The sequence below is a fragment of the Mercenaria mercenaria genome, chromosome 3 (genome assembly GCF_021730395.1).
Source record: "Mercenaria mercenaria strain notata chromosome 3, MADL_Memer_1, whole genome shotgun sequence".
NCBI classification, from domain to species: domain Eukaryota; kingdom Metazoa; phylum Mollusca; class Bivalvia; order Venerida; family Veneridae; genus Mercenaria; species Mercenaria mercenaria.
The window spans coordinates 47,174,989-47,191,053 of record NC_069363.1 but is presented as its reverse complement, the minus strand read 5'-3'; the positions used below and the strand labels follow the sequence as shown (position 1 = coordinate 47,191,053).

At 34.3% G+C, this 16,065-nt stretch overlaps 1 protein-coding gene across 1 annotated transcript in view; it reads right to left on the bottom strand.

The window, feature by feature from the left end:
* Positions 1–16,065, bottom strand: part of LOC123524794 (helicase with zinc finger domain 2-like) — a 45,458-nt gene that overhangs the window by 17,949 nt on the left and 11,444 nt on the right. Inside the window, exons 7-18 of the mRNA XM_053538373.1 lie at positions 15,576–15,782; positions 14,864–14,903; positions 14,241–14,353; positions 8,953–9,168; positions 7,977–8,013; positions 7,568–7,692; positions 7,223–7,351; positions 6,509–6,563; positions 2,718–6,198; positions 2,114–2,202; positions 1,740–1,904; positions 968–1,105 (exon numbers count right to left, since the gene is read on the bottom strand). Coding sequence (XP_053394348.1) covers positions 968–1,105; positions 1,740–1,904; positions 2,114–2,202; positions 2,718–6,198; positions 6,509–6,563; positions 7,223–7,351; positions 7,568–7,692; positions 7,977–8,013; positions 8,953–9,168; positions 14,241–14,353; positions 14,864–14,903; positions 15,576–15,782 — 4,795 coding nt within the window. The remainder of the gene's footprint in view (positions 1–967; positions 1,106–1,739; positions 1,905–2,113; positions 2,203–2,717; positions 6,199–6,508; positions 6,564–7,222; positions 7,352–7,567; positions 7,693–7,976; positions 8,014–8,952; positions 9,169–14,240; positions 14,354–14,863; positions 14,904–15,575; positions 15,783–16,065) is intronic.

Sequence of the window (16,065 nt, the reverse complement as noted above, 5' to 3'; positions counted from 1 at the left end):
AATGCATACAAAAATCTTAAAGAACACATCTGAAGATGGACAAACTCTTATGTGAAAACAGTTATTAATAAAATAAATGAACATTTTTGACAATTACTTATGCATGATATATATATATATCAAGTCAATATAGAAGTCACTGGTCTGAATTTAATCATATCCCTTAATGCAAACTATCTTTATATATCCAGTATATCATCAAGATCCAGTTAACTTTCAGAGGGAGAAAGACATCTTCTCTGGTCCCATTAAAATGTCACTGCTGTTTAGTGAGATTACAGAGATTTGAGTATATATGCAAATATTGAACCAGTACGAATGTGTAGTACAATTCGGGTGTGTGTATATAAAGAAGCGTCGAAACTAATATCTTATTGGGTTAGTTGACTTGCTGTGGAATGTGCGCGCTCTACTGCTAGGCGCTTTGTCGCAATTGGTCTGGTATATTGTGGTGGTGATTTAGTTCCTATAAATTCTCTCTAACTATAAAGCAATTTAGAATGCGAGCTTGTATCCTAGAGGATCTCACGTATGAGAAAGTCAACTGCTATATATATATATAGAAAAAATAAATAACATTACATGGGTTACTTAACCCATGTAATGTTATTTAATTTTTCTTTCTAATTTACTTGCTCCGGCACAGACTTTTACATTTATATATACATGTATATTTGTGCGTGCGTGCGTGCGTGCGTGCGTGCGTGCGTGTGTATGTGTGTGTGTGTGTGACTTTAATAAAAAAAAAAGGGGGCTTGCTTAACAGACTGATGTGTTGGCAGGACAGTTCACATATCAGTAAGTATTTGTTACATACGTAATTGTATTAAGCATTTCGGATTTGTACTTCTGATTTCAATACTGCCTTTCTCCAAGTGAGCAATGATACATATAACATTTGTCATATATATCTGTCAACGAATATCAATATCCACGATGATTTGCTAGTTGTAAGTAGTATACAAACCGGCAACTAAATCTACGGACTTGTTCGATGGTCCGCAGAATAAAACTTGCTTCCTTTGCTTTCCTTCTTTATGTAAGACATCATTGATTTTGTCAAACAGATAAATCAGTTTAATCCCGGTATTTGTTTTACCCGTTCCTGAAAAATGATATTCCTTAGTCAGTGCTGTATTTTCACTAATTGTTTTTGACGTTACTATTATGTGTACTAATACTTGTGCCTTGTTTTCCCTACAAAAACATCGAACCACCAATTATACTGATAGATTAAGTATCAAAATATAATACATAATGGTTAACATTAACAACAAAAGAAAGAAGAAATACGCGCAAAAACATTCAATTAGTTAGATAGTGTATGCAGTTAAGTGCATCCAATTTCAAAAACTGCTGAAAATTTGAAAGGATCATTTACTGCAAAAAATGTTATTTGAGTTGAAAATTAAGATCCTACCCCCAATTATCTTGGAAAAAGGAGCCAACTCTAACACTTTATGTTAGGCTTAGAGGATTCAATACCATACCATTATTTCAATCCAATGCAAATTATACATTCTGTAGCACTAGGCACGAAAAATCATGATTGATTATGACAATTTATTTAACTACAAAAAAGAATGTACATGATTTAAAGAATCACAGACATTTCTGTTGCCCCTGATAAACTTTGTATAATATCAAAACAAACTAAGCTTTATTAAAAGAAAACCGTTTTGAGAATAAAATTAAATAAAAGTCAAATCTTATCTAGTAAGTAACATAATAAAATATACCAGGTGGTCCTTGTATCAGAGAGAAAGTTGACTCTAAAGCTTTGTCAATAGCTTCTTGTTGCTTAATGTTGTTTTTTGGCAGTGCTTTTTTTCGTAGATCCTCGTTAGAGGCATCATAATACAGGTCTCTTTCAATCAATCTGCCAATATGTTTACGGCTTTTGTCTGTATAATAGACAAATATAATTCAGTACATCTATCTCAACAAGTCAACACAATGTTTCTCTTCGTTTTAGACAAACTGGAATAAGTAATAAAAGAACCAATACTTTTAGCGATTTAGAAAATTCAATATAAATTGTACCAGAAATAAATCGCGTAGGTAAAGTAGTAACAAAGAAGCCTGAGTAGAGTAAGAAAAATCATCTACTCACCCAAAGGTGGCATAGGTTTATTCAGTGCTATTTTTGCGGCCAAAGTTTCCTTTATCTCTGGAAGCATCTTAATGAAACTTTCCGTTCGTCTACAATATAATAATGAGAAAATTTGTTTCAGGAATTTGTAGTTAAATTGTACCTGTATATGCTGATAAAAATTTCAAACCAGCTCTAATCTAAAGTAACAGTGTGCAAGTATCTTAAAGTAATAAAGTATGAATAATAACAAACGAAGGATTAAAAATCGTCACACTTATATGCAAATTAGATGAGAACTTCAGTTCATTATAATACTGTATAATTAATTCATATCAAAATGCTTTTTTTCGCTGCTTTCGAAGCCCACGAACTGACCGTACTTTGATCAATTCATTAATACTTTGCCGTATTAATTTTAAACAGCTTGGATATCCTAAAAGCGAATTTATTTAAACTATTTAAAGTAATGTCTATTTTAAAGACATTCATAGTGTCCTTTTTGGTGCAGTATTCGTAGTAACAACTTAAAGAATAGAGATGTTGAAACTGACACTAAATGCTCTTAAAAGCACAAAATTCGTTTACTGTTGAAGTGCTAGTAAGAAATAATTATAATCATTACCTATCAACCTCCAATTTTCTCAAAACCTCAACGCTACATTTTATACTTGCATCCGACTGATACAGGGATGGTGGCAAATTGGTTGTTTCTTTATGAAGTAAAAATGACACTTTTAGCTTTCCACTTGGTTGTGCATCTTTTTTTCGGCTGACTTTTGAAATTTCAGCATGACCAACCCATACTGAATCCAGCGATTGAGTCCTTGCCACTGATGTATAGCTTGTATTTGGTACAGTTGTCTTTAAACACAACCAATCATAACACGGCATTCCGGCCGAGTTCTCCTCCTCATCCTCATCATCGGATAGTGTTCCAGAAAATTCAATGTTTCTCACTTCACATTCTGGCAAACCAAGTGCAAACTTTCCTTTCCTTCCACTGAAACTTACAGGTACATTGTTGATGCAGAAGTTTTCTTCATTCCGAACTGCTCCAGTTGAGGATTCCATTAACATAATTGGTAACCATCTGTCTAAATAATCATGCACGTTCTTGTACTCATCACATGATGTCCGTATTGCATATCTAAACAGATGACGCACGGGATCGGCCAGGTGCTGAAGACAAAACTTTACGTTGTTCGTCATTCTGTAAAGCGTAAGCTTTGGCGAAAGCAAACCTCTATCAGGCTCTGCTGACACCTGCACTTCAACCGGCTGACCACGCGAAAATGTCATGGAAAATGTTGTATTTGGCTTTAAGTCCAACGAGTTCAAACATTCTGTGCTGACATCATCCAGTCCTTCATTATGAAAAGACACATGAGCATTTTTAATAGCTCGAGACAAGTCTTCAACACGTTCCTCAACACTGCATTTCAAAATTTTTGCCCATTCTTGTAACGGAACAAAGACAACGTTTTTGTGAGTATTTAACTCCAGCTCGTAGCCTCGATCATCTGGCATATTTGTGCGAATATGGAAATCATACAACCTCTTCTTCCACACTGTCTTCACTTTATTCCAATGTGTAATTTGGTCTTCAAGCACCTTTGGTTTTACAGCTACATCTAACAGATTAAATGCCAAATCCATTTCTTGCTTGGAAGCATTTTTAAGGAGCGAGGAACATAGGGTAACACCACTGTCAGAGACCTTGTTCACAAATGCATAAATCATCACTGGACTGTCTCGGAGTTCTGTGGCTAATTTCAATAGATAGCCAGCTTTTCTGTAATTCCGTTCTCTCATTCTCATTGAATTTGCGTGAATACAGATGCGTTCAATATCCTCCATCTGATAAGGACATGTTCTGTTATGAGCTTTTGCATGTATGAGTCTTTGCACAATGACATCTATAAATGATCGTGTTGGTGATGTAAATCTTGTGTCTGCTTTTTTGTAAAATCCAGTTGATTTTAATGTACCAGAAGATATGTATTCAGCTTCATTTTTAATAGCAAGCCATTGTATGAATGTTGTGAGCTGCATCGGATGAAGATCGTCTTCTTGGATATATTTTGCTGCTTTTTTAGGTGCCCCCAGTATTGATTTCCACACGTTTGTTGACAGACTGACATATCGGTTCGTCTTTTGGCCAACGCATTTATTAAAACTTGGAACAGTTGTGCCAATCCGTTTATTTTGTAATTTAAGAATTATATCTTTATACACGTCTGCTTTTCTATGAAAGTCTTCAATTGCCTCATCACTTGGTGGTGGAATGTACTGTAGCGGTACACAATTCCTGTAGTTTCCTAGTAAATGTTGTGTTATTTTCCTGTTGGCCGCTATTAAAATCTCTTCAACCATGCTCTGTGTTTTCACTGATTCAGTCTGAGACTCTGTGAACTCCAGTTCGTCAAAATACTCAAAATCAGATGCGTCACTTGCATATTCTGATCTGCACTGTTTCATTTTGCAAGAAACTTGGAATAGTTTATAAATGTCTCCCCTTACACCATCATCCTTTTCCTGAGAAGTTAACAATTTTTCAGCTTCTTCATATGTTAGATGCCTTTTTGATTTTATGTATGACAGCACAACTTCATAATTTCTGCCCTCCATCTGCATTTGTTTGCCATTGCTTGAAATGAGTAAAAATACCGATATAGTGAGTCTTTCTTTGTTAGGTAGGAGGCTGCATATATCTTCACTTAAAGGTTCTGGCAACATATATCTTTTCTTTCCAAACAAAGCATCAAATGTAGTTGCTCGTTGGGAGGCTTCTTCGTCCAATGGTGATCCTTTTTTTACAAACGCGGACACATCTGATACATGTAAGCCAACTTTGTAACCGTCTTCAACATCTTCGATACTAAATGCGTAATTCAAATCGACGACATCTGCTTGATTAACAGTGAAAATGTTCATTTCGGTTAGATTTGTTCTACCTTGAAGCATTTGCAATTCCAAACCTTCTCCACAACTTCGTATCAAACTTCTTACCGATTCAGTCGTAGTCCTGCTGTACAGACCAGGAATCTCGTACTGGAGGTTAAGGATTTTAAGCCCTGTTAACACACTGTTTACTTTAGGCAGAATATCTATAACTGCTCCCCTTGGATAAATATGACGTGTACCCCAGTGTATGTAGGCCACTACCAGTATATATGAACCCTGATCTGCTGGATTTATTTCTTTTGTTTGCGGATTGCAGAAACATCCTTTCCCCGCATCATATTCATACACCTCGAGCTTGTATGCTCTTTCTCTTTTAGTTTTAAATTGTTTTGCAATGTCCTTTGTGAGAATATGAATTTTGGGTACAGTCTTACACATAGGCCTTACAAGATGACTTTCCATGTCGTCTAATGTGCAAAGAAGCACAGGATGTTTGGTATCTTTGTGCCGTTTTCTATTCCAAACACCAATTACTTTTCCATACCTTTTTTCTTCCTTCTCATGAGTATCAAGTATTTCCACAACAACCTCGTCCTCGTTAAACACTTTACATCCAATCTTTGAGCGCCCGGAGATTTCAATCAAATTAATATGCTTGTTTGAATCGACAGGCTTACAATACGCCTCATGTGATGTTTCAAATTGTATGACACACTTAACGTACTTTTTTGGATTTGATAAAACCTTTCTCTCTAGATCAGCTTTTGGAAGAAGATCGTTGTAAAACTGTTTCCTGTCTAAAACATCAGGATGTTTGTCATCGAACTGCTTTAAGTAAGACGGACCGAGATGTACGCCTCCTTTTAAAAGTTTTTCAGTAGGTGACGTGTTTGTTCTGTTTTGAAGGCTCTGTTCATAGAATGACAATTCTGAGTCGACGATCCCATCATTCTCACATTCACTAGTCGATGAAGCTTCATCAATGTAAGTATAGGTGTCATTATCCGACTCTGATTCCGAGACACTGCATTCGGTCGTGTTTGTTGTTATACTACATTCACTTGAGGTTCTTGGTCTTTCGCTTAAAGATTCAATGGGTTTAGGGCGAGTTCTATCGTGACCATAGATTTTAGTCTCCTTTTCTAAAGGAACAGCTCCTCTAAAAGATTGAGTTTGTTCTGAATAGTCTCTCGCTTTAGCTATAAAATAAATACCACCGAGTACATTACATCTTACGGTTCTCAAAAATGATCAAGGTGAAAATCTAGACAAAAGAAAATAGATAACAATATCAGTCCACATTAAAACATTTCTCAAGAATGGAAGTTCATACCTTTTTCAATATTACTATTCGAAACATTATTCTTACGTTTGATTTATTTTGTACTGAAACTAACATTTACTTTTAAAAGTAGTATGCAACGTTGCTTTTCTCCTGTTAGACTATCAAACGATATTCGTGCTTATTGAATGCCGTCCATGTCAGATGATTTTACAGAAGCTACTTACGCCTTCTATGTTTCTTTTTTTGTTTTTCTGGTATTTTCGGTACGCCTGAGGTAGACTGTAAAGTGTAAAATGATACGTTAATTAATCATCAGAATTCGTGATCTGAATATTTAAAAACTCTGTTGATACGACTGTTAGAACGTATTTGCACTGAGCTTACGAGTATGAAAGAAACACAGTGTCTTTGAACTGCAGTGCAGAAACATTAAATTTTAAAGAATAACACCTTCACATTTTAATCTAACAAGCTGACTTTAAGATTTCAAATTATATGATAATTCGAATTTAGACCTTTCGTCATTATTTTCACATTATCATCTGGAAATATTTCTAAAATGTTTTCTATATATACCGTACGTCTGAATGCTAGCCAGTCTGGAAGAATAACGGTATTTCATTCGCGTTTATTTTCTCTGTGATAGATTTGAAGTGACCTCAGTTTTTAATTTTTGTATCAATTATAACTGAAAATTGATGTGCATTTCAGTTTAACGACATTATTATGTTTGTTTATTGCTTAAAGATTTATCAGTGTTCAAATATAAACTTGCAATTCATAAAGAAGACATTACCACGTATTTCTTGAATACCCTTCGTACTATTTTATTAGTTCATTCGACATTTGATGCATATATAAAACTGAGTTTAATGTGTGTTTTTCAGTTCATGTCTATTTCTTTTGAAATAGATTTCATAATAAATTTAATAACTTACCGTCGATTTAGCATGTGTACCTTGTAACCAATCTTCATCAGGTTTATTTGTTTGAGGCATCCTTTTCTCTTCTATTTTTTTCTTGATTTCTATTTGAAATGTTCGCAGCTTTCCCTCAGTAACAGCATTCTGTTATATTATTCATACGTAAATCAAATACAAGAACACTCTTTTATTCAGAATAAAACTTTATCGTAGAAGATCGTGTTTGTTTCGAAAATAGTTCTTCTGCTGAATTATTGAACTCAGAATGATATCATAGGCATATGATTCTATCTAGAAGATACTAAATGTATGTTGAAGTTATAAAACATTAAGTACAAAGGCTATAGATAAAAGCAATACCTGACAATACTTCAGGGCAAGTGCACTTTTGTCCAGTGCTAACTCAAAATCTCCAGTCTCATAGAGCGATTGTGCCCAAATTTCAAAAGCCTCTGTATCATCATATTCACACATATCTTGGAGAACTGTAACAAAAAAATCGTTCGTTTAATAAAATGCTCATAAATCGGAATTCAGTAAAAGAAAACAGTAAAAAAACATTCTCAAAAATTAGGAAACACTGATATAAAAACATATTTCAGTTCCCTTTATGTGGTTTTACTCTCGGAACTTTGCGCTAAACTATCAGGTTTTAAACTTCACAATGTATTGGTATTGAAGTAAAGTTAAACTACAATATCAAACACTTCAAATCAGATTTATCCAAGCCTATCATTCAAATATTTCAAAATATAGATATCGAACTTACTTGTTATACATGTTTTCCTTGCATCATGATGCAGACCCTGGCAAAAAATAAATTCTTATTTAATCTATATTATTAAAGATATACTTATCATGACGTAAAGTTTAAAACAATGAGGAACTAGAAAAGTCTTTAAAAAAGACAAACGGCGTAGTTGTAATAATGTTAGGCGCATGGAAAATGCAGAATTAAACAGGATGTACAGGCAGGAAAGATTTGGATATGCTTCTATGAACACACGATTCATGTGCAAAACTTTCAACTAAGCAGCAAATTTTAAAGATCTATAGGGTATCCTTTCAGTAATAGAAGGTCAAAATGATTTGACGTTCTGTGCTGATTCTGAAATAATTTCGTCATGGGGTAGAATCACCCATATGTAACCTAATATCTCGGCCCACATATAAATAGTTGGATTAGAATTAAAAATTAAACCGTAGAAGCTTTTGAATCACTTTTGACCCAAACAATCTTAATTACTCGATTCAGATTTTGTAAAACTTAAAGCGAAAAAATCAAATTGAAGTCAGTTGAACATTTGCAGGTTTGGAGAACTTCAATAACTATTAAAATCTTTTTTAATTGGGTAAAGTAATAGGTAAATACTTATATATATGATGGAATAGTGATTTTTCAATTTAATTTGCACATTTGTTTGTTGTTTGCATATAGTCATTACTTTCATGAAATTTAAGATTTTTCAGCTTACCTATGCGAGGTGCGCAACGGGGGAGGAATTATACTTTCAATTTCTCTTGCGATGATAAATTACTATTATTGGGTAACAAAACTAATAAACATTCTCTATTTAATATAAGTCTTCTGATATTCAATGTCATTTAAAACCTAGTAATAACTGGTTTATCTCTTCAGCGCGCAACTGGTCCATGCCTCGATTCCTATAAAATATAAGTCAAAATCCATGTTATGCAATAATATTATATTCTTCATAGAAAATATCCTATTCTTTCATACACACCATGTTAAGGTAACATCTTCCCATACGCCTGAAAGCGTACGTCCTTTCCGGTTGTTTGATGGTGTCAAGTGGTATCATTCGAAATCGCTTTAACTTGTTTAAGAAGTAGTAAACTGTTTCAATATCACTATCTATTGCAAGGGACACAGACCACTGTTTTCTTTCCTCGGCTAGATGCGCTAAGCCGTCTATTTCTTTCAATAAAGGTTCAACATCCTGAAAAAAATTATATTTATGATTTTCGTATCGTACCTGCAGAATGATTATTTCTCAAGTATAGAAACCCCACAAAATTGCGAATGTTTTTTTAATGGTTTCCTCGATTCTTTGTTTACCTGTTCAGAAATCTAAGCAAGGTCAATATACAATAGAAATTTATCGGTTCATACTGCCATTCAAATGTGTTCCTTCTGATCGACCTCAGTGACATATTTCAATGGTGATGCTCTGTGAAATAGTGTTGAAACTCTGATTTCTAACCCCTTGGGTGACAGTTCGAATCCAGGTTAGAGTGAAATCCAAACACAGTCTCCACTAGAATCCACTTATAGGCACCCTTATTGGTAAGACTCCGAATATGTTATTTAATATAGTTTCCAGTCATGGGTTCAGTCCACAACAAGAACACTATTTCTTTATTTTTTCTTCTGTTTTGAATTTGATTTTAATCTTTTAAACATTGTTTTTATCAGTTTGTTGTACAAATGTACAAAAATAAATCTGCTCTTTACAAACACTAATAAATAAAATAAGGATAATGAGTATGTTCGACGAAGACCAGGTATGGCAGACAAAGCGTTGCTGAATTGCATACATGATATTCTTGTTCAACATTTAACATTACTGTTGTCAAATGTTCATACTCATGTTATATGTTACACATTTTAAATATTTTTTTTGTGTTCTGTTTAACGTTTCTTTTTTACTTACGATCAGACTTAATAATTTGCATTTTTTATCTCTGATTTACATTAATACCGTCAGGTTCTTGTTGAAACTGTTCTATTTGAACAGGAAGTAAGTTTGATTCAGCGATCAAAAAACATCCCGAATGATGTTGTCTTAATACCCATAATTTCGATTGGAATGTGAGAATGTAAAACATATGATGTAGATGTATACATTTATGTTCTCCGTTTTTAACGACATTTGATTTACAGATTCTTGTTCTAAAGAGATACAGAACAAAATTAACAACAATGAACATGGATGTACAAAATTAACTATAAGAAAGTGAAACATACAACAAAAAAATATTTGTAATTAAACAAAAAGAACACATACACAATGGCGGCTTTCTTGTTTGGCTGATTTAAATAATTTAAACAATCTTAAATGGTTGAAGCTCACTCAAGGAAAACTGGTATGAGATTATTTCGAAATCGGACAAGCAGTTTCTGCCGAGAATATTTTTTAAATTTCCAGGAAAATAACAACACCCCCTGGCTGCTATATTCTTTTGACAAACTTGAAAAATTTGAATAATTTTGGTCACTGTGAAATTATTTTGAAATCTGGACAATGGTTTCTGACAGGAAGACATGTAGTGTTTTCATTTCTTTTTCCGTTGTCATGGCAACCAGATTTATGTTTTGAAACTTCTAGTAGAAAACCATCCAAGAAGTCTCCATAATATAATTTCAACTTCCATCAAATACGTTCAGAGGAGATGTCGTTTAAAAAAGTGGTTAATGGAAGGATGCCACACTACGGACGGATGAGGGACGCCGGTCGGTGAGAGATCAAATCAAGTTATGCGCAGGTAAAAGATAAAACAGACACATTAAATTTGAACCGTTTATGGTGTCGATTCTCTGATTTTCAATACTAAGGGTCTGGGTGATGGATAAACTATATCTAGAATTTGGCTTGGTGGGTGTAAAGTATTCCTATTTTGAAATTTCATATGTGAGTAAATGTGTTTTCTTTACATATATAGTTTTAAGTATTCTAAATATTGCCAATCTGGATTACATACCATAATACATTGAATACAATGGCATCTTAATACATGTACCTTTAACCAACTGTAAGCTGTTCATCATGCAGATGAATTATTAAGCCCCATATCACTTTTATTTACTACATATAGATATATCGTACTGCAATGTGATATTTTGTGTTATGACGGTATGGTTATCGGTACTGTTGTCGAATATATTGTGAGGTGTTACTACCGGGCTAATGCGGGTTCGAGTTCCAGTTCTAGCTACTAATACTTCAATTTCCAGAGGTGGTGTGGCGGTCATAAACTTTATCGCGCTCGTGTAGTCAGGTTTGCTATTATCACTCTGGGAGAACTACGTTCCAACGTAAGTCATGTCTCAACGATATCATGTGACATATCTCAACGATGTCTGGTTACGGTATCGCTCAATATCACGCGGCTTATATAATTTTCATATAATTTATAATAATTACTTTAATTATAATTTCTTGTGTCTTTGCATGAACATGTATTCAGATTTTAAAAGTAATCGCTTAAATTGATTAAAACATTTAGATTTTAAAAACAGTCGTCTGTTATTTGAGAAAAGAGAAGTCTGCAAATAGATCTTTTTGAAGCACATACGCAACGAAGCAATATATAGTGAGCATGTAATTGTAGGGTACATTTGTATTAGATTTGTATCGAGAAATATGCACGCTTCTACAGCAGAAATACTGCGTGACTTTAGAAAGAATGAATGCATATTTCTCGATGCAAATCTAATATTTTTTTTATAATTACTACACGTGTATTATTCATTAAATCAATGATATATATCTTGTTCTTTAGCCCGAGTTGAACTGAAACTGTCGTGGTTAAAGAACTTAAAATCGTGACGACGTTCATGAATCTATGAAAGTGACGTCACCATTGACGACACGCACCTGATATGAAACTGGAACGTCAATATGGAAAAATATTTGTTGCACACCGGACTGGCGGTTCCGTTGATATTACCAATGCCGGCAAAACTCATCTGGCACCCCCGTGCAAGATGGCTCTCGTTCTGTTAATGACAACTAACGCTTTATGCATGTTTATATATGGTATTGTTTATGTGAACTAAGAAATATCGGGTACCTTGAGAGCTTCTCTCCGTCCCTTTTACATGAAGTATATTTCTCGGTCCAAAAAATGTTGTTTTACGGAAAGAACATACCGTTACGCTAGAAACGATAAAACTGAAGTGGAACTTTGTTATTGTGCTTCACTGAAACGTCATGACGTCACTTCAGCTTATGAACGTAAATTTCCCGCGCTGTGCGTACATACTCTCCTATAAGAAAGAGTGCTGCAAATAAAGTCTTTATATTTGCTTTTTTTTCTTCTATCATTTGAAAAATACGATATGCAAAAATAATCTGTCAGAATAAAACGGTTATTTGTATATGATATGCACACAAAAAAAAAATTCAGTCATGTGTTTCCGAATCGGTTAAAAATATCCGTCCTGAGGGCACCTGCGCCTTGGGCGGTTACGAGTTATGACATCTCAGGTTCCTAATACATTCGCACGTAGTAATAATTTTTATGTGCGGACAAAATGAGTGATACGTCTGCACATGATGACGAAAACATTTGTTACAAAATAGCTAATTTCTGAATGTAAAACTATACGGGATTTTAGTAAAATCAAAAGTTCTCATTGTGAATTTAAAAAAGCAAAGGTATTAAACAGACCTAGTAAAATAGCGAAATGATCACGAATACATACTTGAGTGACGCGAACATATATTGGAGGGAAGAAATAAATAATGATTTAATGAGATTGTTGAAAAGCATGTTTATTTTGTTTTTTGAGAAAGGAACGCAGTAAAATGCAAATTTGTCTGAGATTAAAATAAATGCTTATATTTGCATGACTTTCAATTCAAAGAAAGGAAAGGGGCGATACAGTAAAATGACAAAGTAAAAGAGATTCGAGTAAAAGCACGACTTTTATGAATTTAGTTTGAAAAAGAAAATTAAAAAGGTAATGCAATAAACTGCGTAAATATGGCGTTTCGTAGTAAAACATAAGTTTCGTGAATTTAATAGATAAATTGGGAGATGAAAACAATGCGAAATAATGAAATTTTCAGGAAATGCGCGTGTTAAAAAGGACGAGGAAGAAAGAAATGCAGTAATGTATAAAATTATAAAATTGTAATGTTCTTCCAAGTATTAAAACCTTACATGTTCTCTACCCACTTTTAACATAAAACGTAAATATTGAAATGCATAACATGTATATACTTTTTAAAACTGAATGTATGAGTAGTGTTTTAGCTGAACACCACTATTGTGTAGGAGTCACCGACAGTGCTTACACCATTCCATAATATTTAAATTAAGTAGAAGTATATCTATAGCGAACACCGGAAGATTCTTGTTTCTATTGTAGAGCATTAACTTTACGTTTTAATTTTCATGCTGAAATTGTATGTAATTGTATGCATCTATTTCAAATAGTTTCACACCAGCCTGCGTAAGACTATAATGTGTAAAATGAGAACGATAACTGAGTCGCACCATGAGAAAACCAACATAGTGGGCTTGCGACCAGAATGGATCCAGACCAGCCTGCGCATCCGCGCAGTCTTGGTCAGGATCCATGTTGTTCGCTAACGGTTTCTCTAATTGCAATAGGCTTTGGCAGCGAACAGCATCGATCCTGATCAGACTGCGCGGATGGTCTGAATCCATGCTGGTCGCAAACGCACTATGTTGGTTTTGTCATGGCGCGGCTCAAAACATTTGCCATACTGATTAAATTGTTGTACCTTGCTCAGGCGTAAATAAAATGTACATATGAATTTTCTACAAGTTCAAATGGTAATTATAATGATGAGACTTTGCAACACCGTATGTGAGACGTTGTCACATATTGTCCGTTATCGTTGCGGCCTGTAGCTTACACAAGTTTATTTGTAGCTAGTTCGTTTTATCTTCCGAAATTCTGCAAATAGCGAATATTACTTCCACACATTAAACTAATCTTTTCAGATATGAAAACGTAGAATCAATGCTTTATTGCACATAATAAATGAATCAACAATGTCATACGGAGCGACACCGTAACATTGTCGTTGAGATATGTCACATGTTATCGATGAGACTTGACTTACGTTGGAACGTAGTTCTCCTGGAGTGATTATACACTCGCTTCGCCTGAAAAAATGTTAATAAGTAGATGACAACCGAGTCTTCTAATATCGATAATATAGTGTTTGACCTTTAAAGTTGTTCGGTGAGAAAAGTGTAGACATAATTATTCTCATTATACAAAGTATTGATATAGGTCCAATTATCATAATACCTGACATATTTCACTGGGTGTGCTCGTCCATCTTAAATAAACTAACTTTCCCCAAAGCATATCTGACAAATGCAAGTGTTCATCGTAATCCCACTCAGGATCAAAAACCATCGCTGAAAAAAAGAAATGATTCTGAATTTAGAAAGGTTTACTATTAACAGCGGAAAAGTCTTCTTTACACTCTGGTTTGAAATCAAGTTTGACATAACTTGCTTTTAAGTATTATTCCGGCCCGCCTCAACGGATTGATATTACGTTTTGAATTTTGTTTAAAACAGCGAAAAAGGCTTTTTACGTTGCTTTCTGTGCGTTTTCAAATGCATTAGCATACGTAGAACCACCTATCGCAATATATTAACCCAGAAAAACTCTTTCTAAATGAAAGTCTTTTCTCTGCAAAGCTGCTGGATGGTAAACCAGTATGTGTACTTCAAAGATTTTTCAGTCTCAGTTATGTTGACCATTAGAATAGTAAACCCCATGACAGGATGCCTCCTGGAAAATGTGATTGATTTCCTAATGGGGCGACATTTGATGAAAATGTTGACCTACGCAGACAACGAATGCAATGTTATCAACTGGACGAAGAGGAGCTGTGAAACTGCTCAAGAAACATATTTTACCTGTGTAATAGCACCTTGTGGCTACTTGGGTTTCACTAAGCTAAAAATGAAAAAAAGTGCGACTTAAACGGTAATCACGCAAAAAGTAAAACGAACAAAGAACAGAAAACGGATACATATGTAAATATCGTCCCTCCTCCTTATCTTTTAGTTATTACAAAAAGACGTTTCAGATCAATCTGAACTAAACATATATATTACTGAAAAATAATAAGGATATTGGTGATCATCAAAAGTTATTTCAATAATTTCATTTTAACAAATAGCACAGCTACATCTGTCTAATGACTACAATTCAGCTTTACTTAATTATAAGGCTATTTGACTGCAAAACATAAACAAATTCTATGAGTATGAACTACTTACACAAACTAGCAAATAACATAATTTACCCAAGTTCGAATGTACATATAAAAGTTGAGCTGATTGTTAATGTTGAACTGATGGATTGCCCTGTCAGCCCGTAATTGTATGCAATTCGTACACATCAATGTACAATGTAGTACAACAACGTTTGGAACCGTTACTTTTGCATCTACAATGCAACACTGAATCGATTGGCAGCTTTATTAAGTTTTCAGTTTAGAAATGAAACCACATACACTGACATGTTTAAAATTATGAGATTGTAAATTTCCTTCACATGCACCAGGGCTTAAAACGAAGATAAGGTATATACTTTTACATATAACGTAAGAAATAAGAACTTTACCAAATTGAGAATAGAATAACAGTCCCAATACCAGTCGGTTAACTTTTCGTCCCATGATGCTGATTCCGAATCTGTAAGCAAATTTTCCTTTTCTTTATCAATGCGACCTGTAGCTTCAATGGCTAATTTTCTAGCCTTCTCTCGATCTCCTTCGAACATTGACATTTTACTGCTGTAAATGAGTTCGTCAATGTCACACATCCGTTCCTGAAGGTAAATTCAAAGTATACACTTGTAATTGAACAAGAGGGCCAAGATGGCCCTAGGTCGCTCACCTGAGAAACACACCATAATACACCATAACAGTGTAAACATAGACCTAGTGATGGCATGGAAAAAATATTCTGACTAAGTATCATTAAAATTGGAGCAAACACAAGTATTTTTTTATTTGACCTAGTGACCTAGTTTTTAATCCAAGACGACCCATATTCTAACTTGACCTAGATTTTATCAAGGCAATCATTCTGACCAAATTTCATGAAGATCA